Source organism: Pelodiscus sinensis, chromosome 6 (assembly GCF_052426305.1).
Source record: "Pelodiscus sinensis isolate ZL-2025 chromosome 6, ASM5242630v1, whole genome shotgun sequence".
NCBI classification, from domain to species: Eukaryota; Metazoa; Chordata; order Testudines; family Trionychidae; genus Pelodiscus; species Pelodiscus sinensis.
Genome location: NC_143057.1, coordinates 131,690,900 through 131,714,753, shown reverse-complemented (window position 1 = coordinate 131,714,753; position 23,854 = coordinate 131,690,900). Strand labels below are relative to the sequence as shown.

The 23,854-nt window shown below is 65.4% G+C and overlaps 1 protein-coding gene across 1 annotated transcript in view; it reads right to left on the bottom strand.

Moving 5' to 3' along the window:
- The window catches only part of TLN1 (talin 1), a 215,220-nt gene extending 207,416 nt beyond the window's left edge, over window positions 1–7,804 (bottom strand). Inside the window, 2 exon segments of the mRNA XM_089779522.1 lie at window positions 4,971–5,134; window positions 7,461–7,804. Of these exon segments, the coding sequence (XP_089635648.1) occupies window positions 4,971–5,100 (130 nt within the window). The 5' untranslated portion in view covers window positions 5,101–5,134; window positions 7,461–7,804.
- Between the last annotated feature and the right edge of the window lie 16,050 nt (window positions 7,805–23,854).

The following is a 23,854-nucleotide window of genomic DNA, read 5'->3' as shown; positions in this document are numbered from 1 at the left end:
TGGGCGTGTGCGTTAGTGGGCCTCCTGCTTCTCATGGCCTTACGCTTCCCACTGCTGCGCCCTGAGACTCTGGCTACTTGTTCTTCACATTCCTTCTGGCCTCGCGAGCTCCTGTGGCATCGTGATGGGCGTGTGCGTTAGTGGGCCTCCTGCTTCTCATGGCCTTACGCTTCCCGCTGCTGCGCCCTGAGACTCTGGCTACTTGTTCTTCACATTCCTTCTGGCCTCGCGAGCTCCTGTGGCATCGTGATGGGCGTGTGCGTTAGTGGGCCTCCTGATTCTCATGGCCTTACGCTTCCCGCTGCTGCGACCTGAGACTCTGGCTACTTGTTCTTCACATTCCTTCTGGCCTCGCGAGCTCCTGTGGCATCGTGATGGGCGTGTGCGTTAGTGGGCCTCCTGCTTCTCATGGCCTTACGCTTCCCGCTGCGCCCTGAGACTCTGGCTACTTGTTCTTCACATTCCTTCTGGCCTCGCGAGCTCCTGTGGCATCGTGATGGGCGTGTGCGTTAGTGGGCCTCCTGCTTCTCATGGCCTTACGCTTCCCGCTGCGCCCTGAGACTCTGGCTACTTGTTCTTCACATTCCTTCTGGCCTCGCGAGCTCCTGTGGCATCGTGATGGGCGTGTGCGTTAGTGGGCCTCCTGCTTCTCATGGCCTTACGCTTCCCACTGCTGCTCCCTGAGACTCTGGCTACTTGTTCTTCACATTCCTTCTGGCCTCGCGAGCTCCTGTGGCATCGTGATGGGCGTGTGCGTTAGTGGGCCTCCTGCTTCTCATGGCCTTACGCTTCCCGCTGCGCCCTGAGACTCTGGCTACTTGTTCTTCACATTCCTTCTGGCCTCGCGAGCTCCTGTGGCATCGTGATGGGCGTGTGCGTTAGTGGGCCTCCTGCTTCTCATGGCCTTACGCTTCCCGCTGCGCCCTGAGACTCTGGCTACTTGTTCTTCACATTCCTTCTGGCCTCGCGAGCTCCTGTGGCATCGTGATGGGCGTGTGCATTAGTGGCCTCCTGCTTCTCATGGCCTTACGCTTCCCGCTGCGCCCTGAGACTCTGGCTCTTCACATTCCTTCTGGCCTCGCGAGCGACATTTTTACGCTTCCCAGAGTTCATGCTCATTTGTCTTTTCCTCAGTAGGATTGACTGTCCAGTTTTTAAGGCTTCTTTTACGTCGTTATTAGCTATGCTGGCACTCTCTGGCCCTCCTCCTGGCTTGCAGTGCGGGCTCTACGTGGAAGCTGGGCCTTTCGCATGGTGCTGTTGAAGTTTCCATGCAGCTTGCAGGGATTTCACTCTTGGGACCGTCCCTTTTCACTTCTGTTTAAGTGGCCTCCCCATTACTGTGCAGTGCCCCTCTCAGATTAGATGCTGCTGAGGCGCTTTCCCCACCACGGGGATGTTACGTATCACACTACGGTCACTATTTCCAGCGACAGTCACCTCTTGGACCGACCCTGCGCTCCACGCAGGACAAGGAAAAGAACAGCCCCTCCCCTCGCGGGTTCCAGACCCAGCTGCTCCAAGAGGCAGCCAGTCAAGGTCTCTGCATCCTGTCCTGAGGGGCCGCGTACCCAGTCGAGGGGGGGACAGCTGACCCCCCCCCCACACACATTATTACTGAGTTTATTTAACAGCCTCTCTAATCTCCCTGAGCATTTCTCACTCACTAGCACCGTCCCGCTCCCGCTCCCGCGGTCAGTGAACAGCCCTCCGGCCATGTCATCATTAGTGCATGGAGATATCCCCCTAGAAGCCCTCTGGGGCACTTTGGCTTGTGAAAGACGGTTCCTCCCCCAAGCAATACGTTCTCTCCCAAGTAATGCCACGGCCCCACCAGCAGGCCGGTTCTGTCCCTGTGGTACATTGGGCCCTGGCGTGACTGCCCCCCACCACGCTTCTGTGATTCCTGTTACAGCCCCCTCCTCTGAGCCGAGAGACTCCAGGTCACCGTGCGAGAGCCCTGAACAGCTGCCTGCGTCGTGTAGTGGGACTCCCCAGGGCTTTCCCACGGCTATTTTAGCTGCCAGCCTCACCCGACTAGACCCTCCGCTAAGGGACGCCTGCGTCCGCACGACACGCTTCTCTGCACCCGCCGGCTTTCCCCGCGCCCTGGGACCTTCGGGTGGCATGTGCCCCACTGTGGGGCAGGGCAGCCCGTCCTCCTCATTAGGGATGTGAAAGGCCCACGGGTGAGGCTGACCGGTTCCCATCCCGTCCGGAGCCAAGGCGCCCCGCGGACAGGGGCTGCTCCGACGCCAGAGCGGCCCTGCCTGCAGTGCGGGGGCGACGCCAGCCCAGCCCCAGCCGAGCGGGGCTAGAGCAGACCCCGGCCCACGCTGCCTCTAATCGCTTAGCCTCGTCAACGGAACGTCTGACCGACTCCACATCCCTCCTCTCTGCACAAGCTCCCTCGCGCCCAGTCCAGCCGAACCCCCTCCCCACACCGAGGGCCTGGGCCGCCCGCCCAGCGGGCCCTCCGCGTGGAGCTGCAGAGAAGAGTAAGACCCCTCGGGGCTCTGGTCCACTGAAGGGTTAGAGCACCAATCTGTGACACGCCCCAACCCCTCTGCACCCCCGTTCAGCTCCACCCATGGGGCCCAGCGCCCACAGGCCACGGCTCCACCCGCAGGGCCCCCCGCGTACGCCACGGCCCGGCCCCTCCGTAGGCCACGGCCACGCACGCACGGCACCGGGCCCAGCGCCCTCCCCGCACGCCATGGCTCCCCCCACAGGGCCCAGTGCCCTCCCTGCATGCCACGGCACCGCCCCTCCCACGGGGCACGGCTCCCCCTCCCCGCCATGGCTCCGCCCACAGGGCCTGGGCCCCCCCAACACACATGCCACAGCACCGCCCCTCCCACGGGGCACGGCTCCCCCTCCCCGCCATGGCTCCGCCCACTGGGCCTGGACCCCTCCACACACATGCCACGGCACCGCCCCTCCCACGGGGCACGGCTCCCCCTCCCCGCCACGGCTCCGCCCACAGGGCCTGGGCCCCCCCAACACACATGCCACGGCACCGCCCCTCCCACGGGGCACGGCTCCCCCTCCCCGCCATGGCTCCGCCCACAGGGCCTGGGCCCCCCCAACACACATGCCACGGCACCGCCCCTCCCACGGGGCACGGCTCCCCCTCCCCGCCATGGCTCCGCCCACAGGGCCTGGGCCCCCCCCACACACATGCCACGGCACCGCCCCTCCGACGGGGCACGGCTCCCCCTCCCCGCCATGGCTCCGCCCACTGGGCCTGGACCCCTCCACACACATGCCACGGCACCGCCCCTCCCACGGGGCACGGCTCCCCCTCCCCGCCATGGCTCCGCCCACAGGGCCTGGGCCCCCCCCCCCACACACATGCCACGGCACCGCCCCTCCCATGGGGCATGGCTTCCCCTCCCCCCGCACGCCATGGCTCCGCCCACAGGGCCCAGTGCCCTCCCTGCATGCCACGGCACCGCCCCTCCCACGGGGCACGGCTCCCCCTCCCCGCCATGGCTCCGCCCACAGGGCCTGGGCCCCCCCCACACACATGCCACGGCACCGCCCCTCCCACGGGGCACGGCTCCCCCTCCCCGCCATGGCTCCGCCCACTGGGCCTGGACCCCTCCACACACATGCCACGGCACCGCCCCTCCCACGGGGCACGGCTCCCCCTCCCCGCCATGGCTCCGCCCACTGGGCCTGGACCCCTCCACACACATGCCACGGCACCGCCCCTCCCACGGGGCACGGCACCGCCCCTTCCACAGGGCACGGCTCCCCCTCCCCGCCATGGCTCCGCCCACAGGGCCTGGGCCCCCCCCCACACACATGCCACGGCACCGCCCCTCCCACGGGGCACGGCTCCCCCTCCCCGCCATGGCTCCGCCCACTGGGCCTGGACCCCTCCACACACATGCCACGGCACCGCCCCTCCCACGGGGCACGGCTCCCCCTCCCCGCCATGGCTCCGCCCACAGGGCCTGGGCCCCCCCCACACACATGCCACGGCACCGCCCCTCCCACGGGGCACGGCTTCCCCTCCCGCCGCACGCCATGGCTCCGCCCACAGGGCCCAGTGCCCTCCCTGCATGCCACGGCACCCCCTGCAGGACATACTTCAGTACAAAGCTGCTCGACAGAGTGGCCCTTTGCTCGGCACTGGCTGTGAGTGGGGAAGGAGCAAGAGAACTGTCAGGACGACGCTCCCGGCTTGCGGCTGGGAGGCCCGGTACAGGGAGAGAGGGGCCCGCTGGGCGCTGGGCCTGGTCTCTGGGGAAGAGCGGCTGGCTCAGGAGGTGGCCCAGACAGTGCAGAACTCCCGACAGCAGCAGCCCAGTGCCGGGGAGAACTCGCAGCGTCGCTAGGTCCACCCCTGCAGAACGGCACCGAGCTGACCCCCGTGAGCCCAGGAAATGCAGAGTGCGCCCTCGCAGCCTGAACTCTGCCCGCTATACCCCCCTGCCAACAGCCCAGGACACCGCGAGGCTTCCTCTGCCCTCTCTTCCCGTGGAGCTGGCTGTGGCCAAGGGGAATTATTTGGACACCCTGCTACAGAGCCACGGGCCTGGTGCTGACTAGTTCTGCAATGGGCCCTGAGGGGCCCGTTTAGAGTGCGAGTCCCCTGGGGTCCCACTGGCTCACTGGGGTGAACCCATGGGCTTCCCAGCACCTGGGCCACAGGCTCCAGCACTGGTCTCCCGTCCGCCACATGAGACACAAAGCTGCAGAGCCAGAGTCAGAACTCGGGCTCCACGGCATCCAAAGGGCGCCACGCCTGAGAAAGACGATGGGTTGTTTGGGGTGAGATGCGGGGGTAGCATCCAGAATGGGCAGAGTTAAGGGGAAGTTCAGCCGGAGCAGCAGCAGCAGCAGCGAGCTAGGTCAGGCTGAGGGATTCTCCCCCAGGCTGGGACAGGAGCCCTGCTGCCCAAGATGGAAACCCCTGGGATGGGACCTCTCCCGATCCCTCCAGCAGCCCTGCCACTTACGCTGCCCCGCCTGTGCCTCAGGCGCGCGCTCCCGGATGATGCGGCAGGCGTCGTACACCATGGTGGAGGGCTCAAACTGCATGGTCTTCACCACATTGCCAATGCGGATCTTCAGCGACAGGGCGACCATGGCGGCGGCTGGATGGGCTCCGCTCCTGTGTCACCTGCCAAAGGGAAGCCACAGCCAGGTCAGCTCTCAGGCCTGCCCAGCCCCCGGGCTCTGGGGCCGCCTCCCAGGAGGCTCTAGCACGCTGCCTCAGGGCACAGAGCCCTGCAGGGCATGGGGCAGAGCCAGCATGTCCTGCCCTGGCCAGTGAACGAGGGGCCCTCCCCGCCCCCCAGCTCTCCGGAGGGGCCTGGCTTTTACCCGGGGCTGGCTGTGGGGCAGGGGCAGGGATCCAGCCACCCAAGCCCTGGCTGCTCCTTGCCAGGTGGGGCCAGAGACCCTGCCCCACACCTTGAGCTGGACCCAGTAGGCTCGCAGGCCCTTCCGGCCACAAGGGCTGCCTGGGGTGAGCAGCACAGGGCAGCTTGCCCAGCGTGCGGGGGTGGGCACCTCGGACGGAAGGGACTTGGCCCCGGGCAGTGACACTATCAGCCGGAGGAAGCGCCTGCAAGGGAGCCCAGGCCGATACGGTGGCAGGGGAGGGAACGAATTATCAATAAAAGCTGCCCTGACACACAAACCACAAGAGGAAAACCAAGCTCAACCCACATGCCAGCAGGGCCCTGCCTGTGCTCTCGGCCTCCCTGCTCGGGGGTTCCCCAACGGCCCCCCCACGGCATCCTGCCTCCTGGCCACCCCGCGCAACACGCCTCCCCGCTCCCAGACGGGGGGCCCAGAGAGCGTGGGGGGCAGTCTGCCTCGCCTCCCTGCTAGCTTGGGAACCAGCGCCGGGGGGTGAATAGTGGAGCAAGGGCACCGCTTGAACCACGTGCCGTTTGCCTGCGGAACTCCCTGCCGCAAGCCAAGAGAACAAGAGCAGCCAGCTCCCTTGGACAGGACCAAGACGCAGAGCAGGGCCCCTCCTGCCCCACGGCACGTGGCCCACTGGCTGCTTATGCCACAGCTGCTTCCATCCAGCCTGAGGACCGCAGCATAGGACGGGAGAAGGGACCTTCCCCGCGGGCCGGGGGGGCGGGGTGGGGCGGCCCGGTGCTGGGGAAAGCCAGGGAGTTGAGTCACAGAGCCAGAGAAGAGCAGCTCATGGCAACACGGAGGCTGAAAAAGGGGAAACATCTCATATGCACAAAGGAAGCTCAGATCCGCCCAGCTCGCGCCTCGCCCGCCCCCCTTCCGCCCCGGCCTCTCCCAGAGACCCTGGGGCAGCGACCCCAGCCCAGAGCCCCCGGCCACACGCTCACTGCTCCTCCCCCGCCCCCAGCGCTCAGCCTCCTGCCATGCCCATCGCCACCCTGTAACCTGCCGCCAGGCCAGGCACTTCCCACAACCTGCCTCCCTTGGGGCCAGGGCGGTGAGCCCCCGGAGCCTGGCGGGGGGGCGCTGAGAGAGCAAAGGGCAGCAGACAGGAGCTGGCACCGGCGGCAGATGGTGGGTTGGAGCGGGGCTGAGGGGAGGGAAACTGGGCCTGGCTTGGCCCCACACTCCAGCCAGGGCCCAACTCCAGCAGACGCAGGTTCAAGGCAGAAAGTCCAGGCCCTCCACATGGTGCTGAGGCCTGGGGCACCAAGCCACCAAAGCCTGAGCAGCCCCAGCGAGCCGCTCTGCTGGCTACCCCTTCGCACCGCCCTGGCTACGGCATGCCGAGAGCGGGGGCCGGAGCGCTCACAGCAGGACGACGGGGGTGAAAACCCGCTGAGAACCTCCGTCCCCGCGCGGCAAACCCACCGGCTGCTCCCTCCGGCCAGAGGCCCGCGGGTGGCCAGCGCTAGAGGCTGCCAGGAGATGCAGCCCTGCATGCCAGATGGGAAGCAGGCACCAGCCAGGGCCACTGAGCCAAGCCCTGTCTCAGCCACGAGGCTGCACGCGGGCTGGAACCCACCTCGCCGCCCGGCGCGTTAACCAGCCAGAAAGCGGGAGGGAAGAGCAAGTCGCTGGCGGGCGCCGCGCGGGACCCAGCTCCTGGCACGCGTGCCCTTGGCGCCACGCTGACCACGTACCTGCCGCGCTCAGCAACCCGCAGCCCTGCGAGGCAGCGGCCCAGCCCGCTCCCCTCTCCTCGGCACGGCCACTGCCCAGCTGCAAGGAGCGCGCTGAGTCAGTGCGGAGGAAGCTGCAGGCCCCGCGGTTTGACAGCAGCGCACCAGGGCTGAGCAGGGTAAACAGCTCGACTGCGGGCTTGGCTGCCCCCCCGATCTGCAGCTGCCGGCTTCCTGCCACGAGCCGACACTGAACTCCTGCAAGCGCCTGCGCCAGGGAGCCAGAGCAAGGCCGCTGCCCACACCGGCCCCTGCACCCCAGAGCAGAGGGGACAGGCTGGCGCACGGGAAAGCAGGCCGATGGGCTCACATGCAGCAGGCAACCCTTACCAGCTTTATCTGACCCCGCGAGCCACCAGGCCTGGCCCAGAGAGCTCGCGGCACGGAGCGGGCGCCGGGGCGGCGATGGGCAGGGCCTGGCCGGTCGGCAGCTCTGCGAAGGCTCCTCCCCCCGCCCCCCTCCTGGCCCAGAGAGCTCGCGGCACGGAGCGGACGCCGGGGCGGCGATGGGCAGGGCCTGGCCGGTCGGCAGCTCTGCGAAGGCTCCTCCCCCCGCCCCCCTCCTGGCCCAGAGAGCTCGCGGCACGGAGCGGACGCCGGGGCGGCGATGGGCAGGGCCTGGCCGGTCGGCAGCTCTGCGAAGGCTCCTCCCCCCGCCCCCCTCCTGGCCCAGAGAGCTCGCGGCACGGAGCGGGCACCGGGGCGGCGATGGGCAGGGCCTGGCTGGTCGGCAGCTCTGCGAAGGCTCCTCCCCCCGCCCCCCTCCTGGCCCAGAGAGCTCGCGGCACGGAGCGGGCGCCGGGGCGGCGATGGGCAGGGCCTGGCCGGTCAGCAGCTCTGCGAAGGCTCCTCCCCCCGCCCCCCTCCTGGCCGAGGAGAGCGAGGCACAGCCAAGCGGCAGCATGGCAGAGTCCGGGCCTGAAGGGAAGAAGTGCCCGACCCTGGCTGGGCTGGCGCTCAGCTTCAGCACGTGGCACGCGTGGAGGGAGAGGGGATGCACCCGGCTGGAGCACAAGTCCCGCCCAGACCCCCCGTGTGACCGCCCTGCGGCCCTCTGGCAGCATCTCACCCCACCACAGGCGGCACCCGCACGCTGAGGGCAGGGGGCTGCTGAGGGGGGGCGGGCGGGGGAGGCGGCACAACAGGACATTCGACACGACAGCAAGTGGCCTCACCTCAAAAAAGATATTTTGGTTTTGAAAAGGGTTCAGAAAAGGGCAACTAAAGTGATGAGGGGTTTGGAACGGGTCCCATATGAAGAAAGGTTAAAACGACTGGGACTTTCAGTTTAGAAAAGAGGAGACTGAGGGGGGATATGACAGAGGTATATAAAATCACGAGTGGTGTGGAGAGGGCCGATAAAGAAAAGTTATTTATTAGTTCCCATAATATAAGGACTAGAGGACACCAAATGACATTAATGGGGAGCAGGTTTAAAACTAATAAAAGAAAGTTCTTCACACAGCGTGTAGTCAACCTGTGGAACTCCTTGCCAGAGGAGGCTGTGAAGGCTAGGACTAGAACAGAGTTTAAAGAGAAGCTAGATAATTTCATGGAGGTTAGGTCCATAAAAGGCTATTAGCCAGGGGATAAAATGGGGTCCCTGGCCTCTGTCTGTCAGAGGCTGGAGAGGGATGGCAGGAGACAAATCGCTTGATCACTGTCTTGGGTCCACCCCCTCTGGGGCACCTGGTGCTGGCCACTGTCGGCAGACAGGCTACTGGGCTAGATGGACCTTTGGTCTGACCCAGCACGGCCGTTCTGATGTTCGTGCTGAATGACACAACAGATCACATTCACAGCAGCTGGGCAGGCGGCACCCTCCTCCCCGAAGGGCCCTCTGCACCGCCCCTCCCACCACAGACGAGGCAACGGCCCAAGCTGGAAATCCCTCATGGGGGCACTGGGCGGGGGGGGGGGGGGGGGGGCAACAGCGCTGCAGGGTTTCCCCTTCATGAAGGTTTGTTTCCAGCTCCGACTGTGCAGCGTGCCCCGGGCACTTGGCTGGGGGCCAGGCCTGCAGGCCTCGCCGCCTGACTCATGAGCCGGGGGTTGGTTCTTATTCTGCCACCTGCAACCACTGAGCCCAGCTTCTCCCCAGCCTCTCTGGATTCCCCCTTTAAGAACTGGAACTGGACTCAATCTCCAGATGTGGCCTCCCCAGGACCGAATACAATAACGACATCCCTGGATCTGCTGGCCATGCTCCTCCTCACGCACCTGATCTGCCATTAGCCTGCTTGGCTACCAGGGCCCCTGGTGACTCATCTCCAGCTTCCCAGCCACTGGAACCCCCAGGCCCTTTTCTGCAGAACTGCTCCTTAGCCAGTCGGTCCCCAGCCTGTACCAATACTTGGGATTCTTCCGTCCCAAGGGCAGGACTCTGCACTTGTCCTTGTTGAACCTCATCAGATTTCTTGTGGCCCAATCCTCCAATTTGTCTAAGTCACTCTGGACCCTATCTCTGCCCTTAAGCGTATCGACCTCTCCCCCCAGCTTAGTGTCATCCGCAAACTTGCTGAGGGTGCAATCCATCCCCTCATCCAGGTCATTAATAAAGATATTGAACAAAACCGGTCCTAGAACCGAACCTTGGGGCACTCCACTAGAAACCGACCGCCATCCTGACATCGAGCCATTGATCACTACCCGCTGGGCCCGGCCTTCTAGCCATCTTTCTATCCACCTTACCGTCCATTTATCCAATCCACATTCCCTTAACTTGCTGGCAAGAATATTGTGGGAGACCGTATCAAAAGCCTTGCTAAAGTCAAGGTCTATCACATCCCTGGGGAAAGGGATGGGGGGGGAGACATGAACGGGGAGGGGAAGGGGGATAAGCCATGGGGGAGGGGAAGGAGGATGGACTGTGGGGGGATAAGCCCCGGGAAAAGAGATGGGACAGGGGAAGGGAAGGGAAGGGGGTGAAGAAGGAGGATGGGCTGGGGGGAGATAAGTCCTGGGGGAAAGGATTGAGTGGGGGAAGAGCAGATGGAAGGGAAGGGGGATGGGCGGATAAGCCCTGGGGGGAAGGGAAGGGATGTCACATTGAGCAGGCACGCTGAACCCCCACCTCCTCTGCACCACTCCACTGAGCCCGCCAGAAACCCTCCCCCTTGAGCTGCAGCCACCTGCCCCGGGCCCCTGGGAGGTGGACAAATGCCACTGGAGCATCCAGACTAGCGCACTGAGCCACCAAACAGCCGATCAGCAGAGCGCGGCGGCCGTGTCAGTGTAAACGAAGGGGCAATTATTTAAATCCCCGCTCCGATCCCCACGCCGGGTGGCCGATCGGCAGAGCGCGGCGGCCGTGTCAGTGTAAACGCAGGGGAGATTATTTAAATCCCCGCTCCGATCCCCACGTCGGCTGGCCGATCGGCAGAGCACGGCGGCCGTGTCAGCGTAAACGCAGGGGCGATTATTTAAATCCCCGCTCCGATCCCCACGCCGGGTGGCCGATCGGCAGAGCGCAGCGGCCGTGTCAGCGTAAACGCAGGGGCGATTATTTAAATCCCCGCTCCGATCCCCACGCCGGGTGGCCGATCGGCAGAGCGCGGCGGCCGTGTCAGTGTAAACGCAGGGGCGATTATTTAAATCCCCGCTCCGATCCCCACGTCGGGTGGCCGATCGGCAGAGCGCGGCGGCCGTGTCAGCGTAAACGCAGGGGCGATTATTTAAATCCCCGCTCCGTTCCCCACGTCGGGTGGCCGATCGGCAGAGCGCGGCGGCCGTGTCAGCGTAAACGCAGGGGCGATTATTTAAATCCCCGCTCCGTTCCCCACGCCGGGTGGCCGATCGGCAGAGCGCGGCGGCCGTGTCAGTATAAACGCAGGGGCGATTATTTAAATCCCCGCTCCGTTCCCCACGCCGGGTGGCCGATCGGCAGAGCGCGGCGGCCGTGTCAGCGTAAACGCAGGGGCGATTATTTAAATCCCCGCTCCGATCCCCACGCCGGGTGGCCGATCGGCAGAGCGCGGCGGCCGTGTCAGTGTAAACGCAGGGGCGATTATTTAAATCCCCGCTCCGTTCCCCACGCCGGGTGGCCGATCGGCAGAGCGCGGCGGCCGTGTCAGCGTAAACGCAGGGGCGATTATTTAAATCCCCGCTCCGTTCCCCACGCCGGGTGGCCGATCGGCAGAGCGCGGCGGCCGTGTCAGCGTAAACGCAGGGGCGATTATTTAAATCCCCGCTCCGTTCCCCACGCCGGGTGGCCGATCGGCAGAGCGCGGCGGCCGTGTCAGCGTAAACGCAGGGGCGATTATTTAAATCCCCGCTCCGATCCCCACGCCGGGTGGCCGATCGGCAGAGCGCGGCGGCCGTGTCAGCGTAAACGCAGGGGCGATTATTTAAATCCCCGCTCCGATCCCCACGCCGGGTGGCCGATCGGCAGAGCGCAGCGGCTGTGTCACTGTAAACGCAGGGGCGATTATTTAAATCCCCGCTCCGTTCCCCACGCCGGGTGGCCGATCGGCAGAGCGCGACGGCCGTGTCAGTGTAAACGCAGGGGCGATTATTTAAATCCCCGCTCCGATCCCCACGCCGGGTGGCCGATCGGCAGAGCGCGGCGGCCGTGTCAGTGTAAACGCAGGGGAGATTATTTAAATCCCCGCTCCGTTCCCCACGCCGGGTGGCCGATCGGCAGAGCGTGGCGGCCGTGTCAGCGTAAACGCAGGGCGATTATTTAAATCCCCGCTCCGTTCCCCACGCCGGGTGGCCGATCAGCAGAGCGCGGCGGCCGTGTCAGCGTAAACGCAGGGCGATTATTTAAATCCCCGCTCCGTTCCCCACGCCGGGTGGCCGATCGGCAGAGCGCGGCGGCCGTGTCAGTATAAACGCAGGGGCGATTATTTAAATCCCCGCTCCGTTCCCCACGCCGGGTGGCCGATCGGCAGAGCGCGGCGGCCGTGTCAGTGTAAACGCAGGGGCGATTATTTAAATCCCCGCTCCGTTCCCCACGCCGGGTGGCCGATCGGCAGAGCGCGGCGGCCGTGTCAGTGTAAACGCAGGGGTGATTATTTAAATCCCCGCTCCGTTCCCCACGCCGGGTGGCCGATCGGCTGAGCGCGGCGGCCGTGTCAGTGTAAACGCAGGGCGATTATTTAAATCCCCGCTCCGATCCCCACATCGGATGGCCGATCGGCAGAGCGTGGCGGCCGTGTCAGTGTAAACGCAGGGGCGATTATTTAAATCCCCGCTCCGATCCCCATGCCGGGTGGCCGATCGGCAGAGCGCGGCGGCCGTGTCACTGTAAACGCAGGGGCGATTATTTAAATCCCCGCTCCGATCCCCACGCCCGGTGGTCGATCGGCAGAGCGCGGCGGCCGAGTCAGCGTAAACGCAGGGCGATTATTTAAATCCCCGCTCCGATCCCCACGCCGGGTGGCCGATCGGCAGAGCGCGGCGGCCGTGTCAGCGTAAACGCAGGGGCGATTATTTAAATCCCCGCTCCGATCCCCACGCCGGGTGGCCGATCGGCAGAGCGCGGCGGCCGTGTCAGCGTAAACGCAGGGCGATTATTTAAATCCCCGCTCCGATCCCCACGCCGGGTGGCCGATCGGCAGAGCGCGGCGGCCGTGTCAGCGTAAACGCAGGGGCGATTATTTAAATCCCCGCTCCGTTCCCCACGCCGGGTGGCCGATCGGCAGAGCGCAGCGGCCGTGTCAGCGTAAACGCAGGGGCGATTATTTAAATCCCCGCTCCGTTCCCCACGCCGGGTGGCCGATCGGCAGAGCGCGGCGGCCGTGTCAGCGTAAACGCAGGGCGATTATTTAAATCCCCGCTCCGTTCCCCACGCCGGGTGGCCGATCGGCAGAGCGCGGCGGCCGTGTCAGTATAAACGCAGGGGCGATTATTTAAATCCCCGCTCCGTTCCCCACGCCGGGTGGCCGATCGGCTGAGCGCGGCGGCCGTGTCAGTGTAAACGCAGGGCGATTATTTAAATCCCCGCTCCGATCCCCACGCCGGGTGGCCGATCGGCTGAGCGCGGCGGCCGTGTCAGTGTAAACGCAGGGCGATTATTTAAATCCCCGCTCCGTTCCCACACGCCGGGTGGCCGATCGGCAGAGCGCGGCGGCCGTGTCAGTGTAAACGCAGGGGCGATTATTTAAATCCCCGCTCCGTTCCCCACGCCGGGTGGCCGATCGGCAGAGCGTGGCGGCCGTGTCAGCGTAAACGCAGGGGCGATTATTTAAATCCCCGCTCCGATCCCCACGCCGGGTGGCCGATCGGCAGAGCGTGGCGGCCGTGTCAGCGTAAACGCAGGGCGATTATTTAAATCCCCGCTCCGTTCCCCACGCCGGGTGGCCGATCGGCAGAGCGCGGCGGCCGTGTCAGTGTAAACGCAGGGCGATTATTTAAATCCCCGCTCCGTTCCCCACGCCGGGTGGCCGATCGGCAGAGCGCGGCGGCCGTGTCAGTGTAAACGCAGGGCGATTATTTAAATCCCCGCTCCGTTCCCCACGCCGGGTGGCCGATCGGCAGAGCGTGGCGGCCGTGTCAGCGTAAACGCAGGGGCGATTATTTAAATCCCCGCTCCGTTCCCCACGCTGGGTGGCCGATCGGCAGAGCGCGGCGGCCGTGTCAGTGTAAACGCAGGGCGATTATTTAAATCCCCGCTCCGATCCCCACGCCGGGTGGCCGATCGGCAGAGCGCGGCGGCCGTGTCAGTGTAAAGTGGCACAGCAAGCCGGCAGGACTGTAAAGTGCGGTGCCCGGCCCATTTCACTGCTTGGTACAGAGTCCCTAAGGGCCGTGGGACGGGTCCAGCTGTGAGTGGGCTTCAGAGGCCGGCTGGGGGGGCCCTGGGTGAACGGGCTAGGTAGTGCAGGGGGGGGTCAGTGGAGGACAGGGGGCTGGGCAGTGGATGGGATGTGCAGGGCAGTGCTGGGGGGTCAGTGGAGGACAGGGGGCTGGGCAGTGGATGGGATGTGCAGGGCAGTGCTGGGAGGTCAGGGGGGCCCAGGGCGCTGGGCAGTGGATGGGATGTGCAGGGCAGTGCTGGGGGGTCAGGGGAGGACAGGGGGCTGGGCAGTGGATGGGATGTGCAGGGCAGTGCTGGGGGGTCAGTGGAGGACAGGGGGCTGGGCAGTGGATGGGATGTGCAGGGCAGTGCTGGGGGGTCAGAGGGGCCCAGGGGGCTGGGCAGTGGATGGGATGTGCAGGGCAGTGCTGGGGGGTCAGTGGGGGACAGGGGGCTGGGCAGTGGATGGGATGTGCAGGGCAGTGCTGGGGGGTCAGGGGAGGACAGGTGGCTGGGCAGTGGATGGGATGTGCAGGGCAGTGCTGGGGGGTCAGTGGGGGACAGGGGGCTGGGCAGTGGATGGGATGTGCAGGGCAGTGCTGGAGGGTCAGTGGGGGACAGGGGGCTGGGCAGTGGATGGGATGTGCAGGGCAGTGCTGGGGGGTCAGGGGGACAGGGGGCTGGGCAGTGGATGGGATGTGCAGGGCAGTGCTGGAGGGTCAGTGGGGGACAGGGGGCTGGGCAGTGGATGGGATGTGGAGGGCAGTGCTGGGGGGTCAGTGGGGGACAGGGGGCTGGGCAGTGGATGGGATGTGCAGGGCAGTGCTGGGGGGTCAGTGGGGCCCAGGGGGCTGGGCAGTGGATGGGATGTGCAGGGCAGTGCTGGGGGGTCAGTGGGGCCCAGGGGGCTGGGCAGCGGATGGGATGTGCAGGGCAGTGCTGGGGGGTCAGTGGGGGACAGGGGGCTGGGCAGTGGATGGGATGTGCAGGGCAGTGCTGGGGGGTCAGTGGGGCCCAGGGGGCTGGGCAGCGGATGGGATGTGCAGGGCAGTGCTGGGGGGTCAGGGGGGCCCAGGTGGCTGGGCAGTGGATGGGATGTGCAGGGTAGTGCTGGGGGGTCAGTGGGGCCCAGGGGGCTGGGCAGTGGATGGGATGTGCAGGGCAGTGCTGGGGGGTCAGGGGGGCCCAGGGGGCTGGGCAGTGGATGGGATGTGCAGGGCAGTGCTGGGGGGTCAGGGGGGCCCAGGGGGCTGGGCAGTGGATGTAATGTGCAGGGCAGTGCTGGGGGGTCAGTGGGGGACAGGGGGCTGGGCAGTGGATGGGATGTGCAGGGCAGTGCTGGGGGGTCAGGGGGGCCCAGGGGGCTGGGCAGTGGATGGGATGTGCAGGGCAGTGCTGGGGGGTCAGTGGGGGCCCAGGGGGCTGGGCAGTGGATGGGATGCGCAGGGCAGTGCTGGGGGGTCAGTGGGGGACAGGGGGCTGGGCAGTGGATGGGATGTGCAGGGCAGTGCTGGGGGGTCAGGGGGGCCCAGGGGGCTGGGCAGTGGATGGGATGTGCAGGGCAGTGCTGGGGGGTCAGTGGGGGCCCAGGGGGCTGGGCAGTGGATGGGATGTGCAGGGCAGTGCTGGGGGGTCAGGGGGGCCCAGGGGGCTGGGCAGTGGATGAGATGTGCAGGGCAGTGCCGGGGGGTCAGTGGGGGACAGGGGGCTGGGCAGTGGATGGGATGTGCAGGGCAGTGCTGGGGGGTCAGTGGGGGACAGGGGGCTGGGCAGTGGATGGGATGTGCAGGGCAGTGCTGGGGGGTCAGTGGAGGACAGGGGGCTGGGCAGTGGATGGGATGTGCAGGGCAGTGCTGGGGGGTCAGTGGGGGCCCAGGGGGCTGGGCAGTGGATGGGATGTGCAGGGCAGTGCTGGGGGGTCAGGGGGGCCCAGGGGGCTGGGCAGTGGATGGGATGTGCAGGGCAGTGCTGGGGGGTCAGTGGGGGACAGGGGGCTGGGCAGTGGATGGGATGTGCAGGGCAGTGCTGGGGGGTCAGTGGGGGACAGGGGGCTGGGCAGTGGATGGGATGTGCAGGGCAGTGCTGGGGGGTCAGTGGGGGACAGGGGGCTGGGCAGTGGATGGGATGTGCAGGGCAGTGCTGGGGGGTCAGTGGGGGACAGGGGGCTGGGCAGTGGATGGGATGTGCAGGGCAGTGCTGGGGGGTCAGTGGGGGACAGGGGGCTGGGCAGTGGATGGGATGTGCAGGGCAGTGCTGGGGGGTCAGGGGGGCCCAGGGGGCTGGGCAGTGGATGGGATGTGCAGGGCAGTGCTGGGGGGTCAGGGGGGCCCAGGGGGCTGGGCAGTGGATGGGATGTGCAGGGCAGTGCTGGGGGGTCAGTGGAGGACAGGGGGCTGGGCAGTGGATGGGATGTGCAGGGCAGTGCTGGGGGGTCAGGGGGGCCCAGGGGGCTGGGCAGTGGATGGGATGTGCAGGGCAGTGCTGGGGGGTCAGGGGGGCCCAGGGGGCTGGGCAGTGGATGGGATGTGCAGGGCAGTGCTGGGGGGTCAGTGGAGGACAGGGGGCTGGGCAGTGGATGGGATGTGCAGGGCAGTGCTGGGGGGTCAGTGGGGGCCCAGGGGGCTGGGCAGTGGATGGGATGTGCAGGGCAGTGCTGGGGGGTCAGTGGGGGACAGGGGGCTGGGCAGTGGATGGGATGTGGAGGGCAGTGCTGGGGGGTCAGGGGGGCCCAGGGGGCTGGGCAGTGGATGGGATGTGCAGGGCAGTGCTGGGGGGTCAGGGGGGCCCAGGGGGCTGGGCAGTGGATGGGATGTGCAGGGCAGTGCTGGGGGGTCAGGGGGGCCCAGGGGGCTGGGCAGTGGATGGGATGTGCAGGGCAGTGCTGGGGGGTCAGGGGGGCCCAGGGGCTGGGCAGTGGATGGGATGTGCAGGGCAGTGCTGGGGGGTCAGGGGGGCCCAGGGGGCTGGGCAGTGGATGGGATGTGCAGGGCAGTGCTGGGGGGTCAGTGGGGGACAGGGGGCTGGGCAGTGGATGGGATGTGCAGGGCAGTGCTGGGGGGTCAGGGGGGCCCAGGGGGCTGGGCAGTGGATGGGATGTGCAGGGCAGTGCTGGGGGGTCAGGGGGGGACAGGGGGCTGGGCAGTGGATGGGATGTGCAGGGCAGTGCTGGGGGGTCAGGGGGGCCCAGGGGGCTGGGCAGTGGATGGGATGTGCAGGGCAGTGCTGGGGGGTCAGTGGAGGACAGGGGGCTGGGCAGTGGATGGGATGTGCAGGGCAGTGCTGGGGGGTCAGTGGGGGACAGGGGGCTGGGCAGTGGATGGGATGTGCAGGGCAGTGCTGGGGGGTCAGTGGGGGACAGGGGGCTGGGCAGTGGATGGGATGTCACTCCCGGCACCAGCCACCCTGCACCCCCAAAAGCCTTTCCCCCAAGGCTGCCCTGCCACTCCCGGCACCGGCTGCCCTGCACCCCCAAAAGCCTTTCCCCCGAGGCTGCCCTGCCCTGCACCCCCAAAAGCCTTTCCCCCGAGGCTGCCCTGCCCCCCCAAAAGCCTTCCCCCCGAGGCTGCCCTGCCCTGCACCCCCAAAAGCCTTTCCCCCGAGGCTGCCCTGCCATGCTCGGCACCAGCCGCCCTGCACCCCCAAAAGCCTTTCCCCCAAGGCTGCCCTGCCGTGCTCGGCACCGGCCGCCCTGCACCCCCAAAAGCCTTTCCCCCGAGGCTGCCCTGCCACGCCCGGCACCGGCCGCCCTGCACCCCCAAAAGCCTTTCCCCCAAGGCTGCCCTGCCGCGCCCGGCACCGGCCGCCCTGCACCCCCAAAAGCCTTTCCCCCAAGGCTGCCCTGCCGTGCTCGGCACCGGCCGCCCTGCACCCCCAAAAGCCTTTCTCCCGAGGCTGCCCTGCCGCGCCCGGCACCGGCCGCCCTGCACCCCCAAAAGCCTTTCCCCCAAGGCTGCCCTGCCATGCTCGGCACCAGCTGCCCTGCACCCCCAAGAAGCCTTGCATTGCACTGGCATCCACACACCCTCGCGCCCTCATCCTCCTGCCGTGGCCGTGCCCGCCCCGCGCCCATCCTCTGGATCAAGGGCAGAGCCAGCTATGGCAGGCTGTCTCAGCACGTTAGTGAACGCACCCCTCCCCCTGCAGGCACTCCGCCATTCCGTTCAGTACGGCGAACCCGAGCCGCGGCCTCGCCATTTCCCACGCCGGCGAGCCGCCCGCTCCGTCAGATGAGCGCCACCACCCGGGCGGAAGCTTCACCGTGTGCTCCGAGTTGGGTGCCGGTTTGTTATGCCCGGGCCCACCCAGCACCCCGGCCAATAGCAAACGGACAATCAGCTGGCACAAGAGACAGCGAGAAATCAATTAGCCAGGGGCTCTAAGAACAGGGAGAGAAGAAATTCTTCAGCTGCCTAGGCACCAGTGCTAGTAGCCTGGCTAACACAAGACCAATCAGACTCAATTAGGTGCAAAAATCCCCCCCCGCTCCCCCCCCCCGGCCCCACAGAGGCCTCCTAGGAGAAGCGCGTGCGTAGAAGGGTTCCTCCAGTATCACACGGCGGGCGTTAGGAGGGAGGGAACGGGAGGAGCGCCACTCTGCACCCTGAATGCTTGTGGTCAGCGTCCCAGCAGATCCAGCACAAGGCTGGGCGTAAGCTGGCGTTTGGACGCTGGGGAGCAGGGCGCTTGCCTCCTCACGGGCCCCTCTAACATAGGGGAGCGCGGCCTCAGCCTGCGAGGCGTGCACGGCGGTCGGACAGGGACAGTGCAAAACCTTCCTTGGCGTCTCAACACTCCAGACGCCAATCTCCGCCCCGCCAGCCACGGCAGCTCGTTGCACGGCCCCCCGCTCTCAGCTGAGCACCAGGCTGGCTCTCCTGCATGTCAGCGGCAGCCAGCATCTCTCACCGGGCTGCTATTGCACCAGGCCTCCCCGCCGGCAGTGCGAGGTGTCTGCTCTGTGCCTGGGAGAGACGCACGCGCAAGGCGACACTCACGCCCCCCAACACTGACCAGAGTCCTTGATTGCCGCTCCTCCTCCCCAGGAAGAGACGAGCAACTGAATTCCTATCGAGCCGAGGCCCAGTCCTGCCATAGCCCCGGCCCCCGAAGTGCCAGTACAAACCAGGCTGCCGCGCTGCCCGGCCTGCCCAGCGCCGGGAGAGCTGCCATGGGCCCATTCGCAACCGGAAGCAGAAGGGCAAAGTATAAAAAGCCTGAACAAGGAGGAACTCGTTTCTGCTGTCTGGAGCCCGAGGGGCCGAGACGACTAACATGCCCAAGAGTCCCAGTGCCTGGGCGGGATTGGGTTCGAGGACTTCTCGAAATCTGAGAAGCTCGTCAGTCTTACTGATAGTCACTGGGGTTACCAAAGGTCTTGAAAAGTCAACAACCAATCGGTGTGAAACAGGAATAGAGGCTTGATGTGTTACAAATACGGGCCCTGTAAAAGATAAGAGTAGTCTGCAGCCCCCTGCAAGTGCTACAGTTCAATGGGTCACGGAAGCAGACCGCACACGCGTAGAGCGGTGTACCGTAAATAACTGCAATGGCACACAGTAAAACTGGCGCGCTGCATTCGCAGCGATCGGCTTCCCTGCTTCCTGCTCTGACTGGCAGGTGACCGGTGAGCACGCGGGCGCCTGGCACGGCGGTAGCTGTGCGCCAGATGTGCTAAAGGTTCTTCTGCCCCTTCCTCTTCAGCCACCATTCCAGAGGTCAGGCTCAAGAGCTGCGCTTGGCAATGAGCCAGACCAGCGTGGACCGAGCCATGAGTCAGCTGCCACCGGCAAGACAGCTGATCTTCTTTTTGGGATCAGAGTGCTGCCTTTTACAGCTTCTGACAGCATGTCCCGCGCCGTGCCCCTTGCCTGCGTGCCGCCACTGTCACGCCGATCCCGCCTTTGCAGCGTCAGGCCTGCAGCAAAAGGGCCCCCACACCAGGAGAGCTGTGGGCCTACGGCAGAAAGCGGGTAACGGAGCGGGAGAGGTACACTTCTCCCAGAGGCGTTCCAGCACACGGGACACGCGCAGTCAGCAGGCCGCCATCCTGCGGAGCGGTGGCCAGAGCAGGAAGGGACACACCCGTGGCTGGCCTAGCGTGACACGGCTCCTGCAGTCACACACCAAGTCCTGCGCATTAACCCTGGCAACTCCCACCCCACCTGCTCACTCACTGGCATAGCAGGGAGCAGCGAGGGGAATCTAGCCTCTCGCAGGGTTTACCTGCCTCAGCCTCCTGGGTCTGCTCCCCAGGCAGGCCTCCCCCTGCGCCTCACCTCTGTAGCTGCAGGGTTCTGCGCCAGCACAGCTCCTGAGCTGACGGAGGCGAAGGCTTTTCACCGGCTCTAGCCGCTCCTCGGTCGCAGGTTGTGACAGCGCGTTGGGGTTCCCCGTCTCCTGCACCCCGAAATGGCACAAACAGACTGCACCAGCCGGTGGAATAGAGGAAGTTTATTGCCTCTCCAGGATACAGCACAGCACAGATGTAGTCTGGTCCCAGAGCTGGGCTAGGATGCCTCAGGCCCCCTTGAGATGGGGGAGACTGGGCCCCTAAACTCCAGCCCCTTCTCCTAGGCTCTCCTCCATGCTCTCCCACAGTAACTAACTAAATTCCCTTGCAGCCCTGCCCCCCCAGTCAGGGCCGCATTCCACCTTCCTTTGTTCCTCTCCATGGGGGGTGTCTGGCCACTGGTTCAACAAGTTTGGCCTTACCTCTGCCTAGCGAGGTTTTCCCTGCTGGGTCTTGCTCCAAACAGCAGAGGTCACCACATCCCAGCAAGTACCCCCACTACGTCACACAGGTCCCTGGTGCTTTCCAAGTGATAGGAATGAATCTGCTTAATTTCTCACCTCAGTGTGCTCCTGGCTGCAGTGCGGAGAGGAGCTCAGCTCAGCTTTCCGAGGCTGTTGCCAGTCCAGGGAAGGGCAGGGTTAGAAAACACATGTGTTTGCCCTGGCCCAGGGAGCCTTCGGCAGGTTAAGAGGGCACATGCTGGGCTGAGTTTCTAGTGCCTCTCTACAATTCACGCCTGGCTTGGAGAGCATTCATAGAATCCCAACTCTAGGACTGGCAGGGCCCTCGAGAGGTCACTGAGTCCAGTCCTCTGCCCTCACAGCAGGACCACGCACTGTCTAACTGGGGGGCATGAAGAAATTCCAGGGGGGGTACAAGGCGACCCAGCCTCCCCCACATCAAGTTTTCCTGCCCTGTTCAGTTCCTTTCTTCCGCTAAACACGTTTTGCTGCTATTTTGGGAGGGAAGGGGCATGAGGGTTTTCAAAAATCAAAAAGGGGGCGTGATGCCAAAAAGTTTGGGAACCACTGGTCTAGACCGTCCCTGAGAGACATTTATCCAACCTGCTCTTCAGTATCCCCAGAGACGGGGATTCCGCAACCTCCCTGGGCAATTTATTCCAGTGTTTAACCCCCCTGGCAGGTAGGAAGTTTTTCCTAATGTCCAACCTAAACCTCCCCTGCTGCTTGTCCTGTCCTCAGAGGCCAGGAAGAACAAGTTTTCTCCCTCCTCCTTGTGACACCCTGTTAGATTCCTGAAACCCGCTCTCACGTCCCCCCATAGTCTTCTCCTTTCCAGACTACACAGGCCCAGTTCTTTCCGTCTTCCCTCCTGGCTCACGTTCTCTCGACCTTTCATCATTCCCGGGGCTGCCGCACTTCGCTTGGGTGGGTCTCCACGTGCGGCTGGATGGGTGATCCTTGAGCTTGTACCTGCCACAGCCCTGGGACGGGACATCCCCTCTACGAGACTGGCTTGAATTTTTTAGCACCTGATGTGAAGTCCAAGGTGCACGTCCTCACTGGCAGCCGAGGGCAGCGTGGCTCCCTTTGACTGACGGCGATGCACTGTGGGGAGCCACTCCAGCTCCTGCTGCCCCTCTGCATTCTGGGTTAGGCTCCCAATGCCTGATGGGACAAAAGCACTGCAGCCGGTGGGTCTGGGCGCGCCAGTCTCCTGCAATGCACTAATCTGCTCTCTCCCCTCCTGCCCGAAAGCAACAGCAAACAGCCGTGCCACGGCCTCCCTTCCCGGCTAGCTGTGCAGACGCCAGAGCCGGTATCCAGCGGCCTCGTGCTTTACGCTGCAGAGCCGGCCATGCCCGAAAGCAACAGCAAACAGCCGTGCCACGGCCTCCCTTCCCGGCTAGCTGTGCAGACGCCAGAGCCGGTATCCAGCGGCCTCGTGCTTTACGCTGCAGAGCCGGCCATGCCCGAAAGCAACAGCAAACAGCCGTGCCACGGCCTCCCTTCCCGGCTAGCTGTGCAGACGCCAGAGCCGGTATCCAGCGGCCTCGTGCTTTACGCTGCAGAGCCGGCCATGCCTGAAAGCAACAGCAAACAGCCGTGCCACGGCCTCCCTTCCCGGCTAGCTGTGCAGACGCCAGAGCCGGTATCCAGCGGCCTCGTGCTTTACGCTGCAGAGCCGGCCATGCCTGAAAGCAACAGCAAACAGCCGTGCCACGGCCTCCCTTCCCGGCTAGCTGTGCAGACGCCAGAGCCGGTATCCAGCGGCCTCGTGCTTTACGCTGCAGAGCCGGCCATGCCCGAAAGCAACAGCAAACAGCCGTGCCACGGCCTCCCTTCCCGGCTAGCTGTGCAGACGCCAGAGCCGGTATCCAGCGGCCTCGTGCTTTACGCTGCAGAGCCGGCCATGCCTGAAAGCAACAGCAAACAGCCGTGCCACGGCCTCCGTTCCCGGCTAGCTGTGCAGACGCCAGAGCCGGTATCCAGCGGCCTCGTGCTTTACGCTGCAGAGCCGGCCATGCCTGAAAGCACTGAGGGGAGCACTGGGCAGCTGCTGGCATCAGTCAAGCCCGCGGACGCCAACTGTGGTCCTGGAGACCAGCAGGACTGGTGGGACCTTCCGTTGCAGCTGCAGAACTTTCGCACGCGCAAGACCCCGTCCCTGGAACTTTGCCAGTCGCTCTCCCTGCCACGGGGCCCGCTCCGACAGCCGAGAAGCGAGCGGCCATCCCCTTGCCACGCCAGACAGCTCCGGCCAGCTGGGAATCAGTTTGGAGCCGAGGATCTACTGTGGGCGCTGCTGTGAGCCACGCAGCCGGGGCGAGCGATCGCTGCCCTCCGGGAAACGTGCAGGACAGTGGCCAGCACTGCCACAATGGGGGCCCTGTCGTGGCACAGCCTTGCCAAGAGTACACGAACCGTAAGGGGTGCTCATCAATGGTGCTGCAGCTGCTGGGGGATCCCAAGGGCCGGTTCACCAACCTCAGCATGGGACGGCCAGGACAGGCGGAGGAACTCCCGTCTCTCCGGAAAGTGGACCAGGAATGCCTCCAGGGACCCTTGGAGACCCAGCCGGCCCCGGGCCGCAGTAAGGAGCGGCAGCAATACTTCCCAGGGGAGCGGCTCCCGAGTTAGAAACAGGTCCTGGCTGTCGGTGAGCTCAGAGCCTGCACTTGCCTGCTGAGCCTTCTCCTCCTCACTGCACGGCCCTCGCTGCTGCCCACGGCTGCCTGGAGAGTCGCTGGGGAGGCAGCCACCGTTCCTCTGGGCCAGTGCGTGGGCCACCTCCTAGAATCCCTGCAGCTGCTCACAGAAGCAGCACGTTTGCGGCTCTGAACCGGACCGTTTGCCTCCTGTGTTACGCCCGGCTGGGCGGCCCTGTTGTGTCCTCTCCCCACCAGGCCTGTGTGACTGGCATGGCTCCCAGCGTTTCCTGCAGAGTCCTCCCTCCCCGCCACCCAGCAGAGCCAGGATCTCCTGCACGCGCCATGCTGGAGCTCCTTTGCCACCTGGCATCCATGGTCAGGCGGGCTGCTGAGCTCGCCACGCTGGCCAACACCAGAAATTCAGTTCTAGTTTTCCCAGGGCTTCTCCTGTGTGCGGGGCAGAACAGCTGAGCTGAGCCTGCTGGTCAGACCGGGGCACCATGGGACACCTGCCAGAGTCCAAAAATGTCGACTTGAACAGAGCTGCGCGCTCCCCCAAAGTCGAGCACATTTCCTGTTCG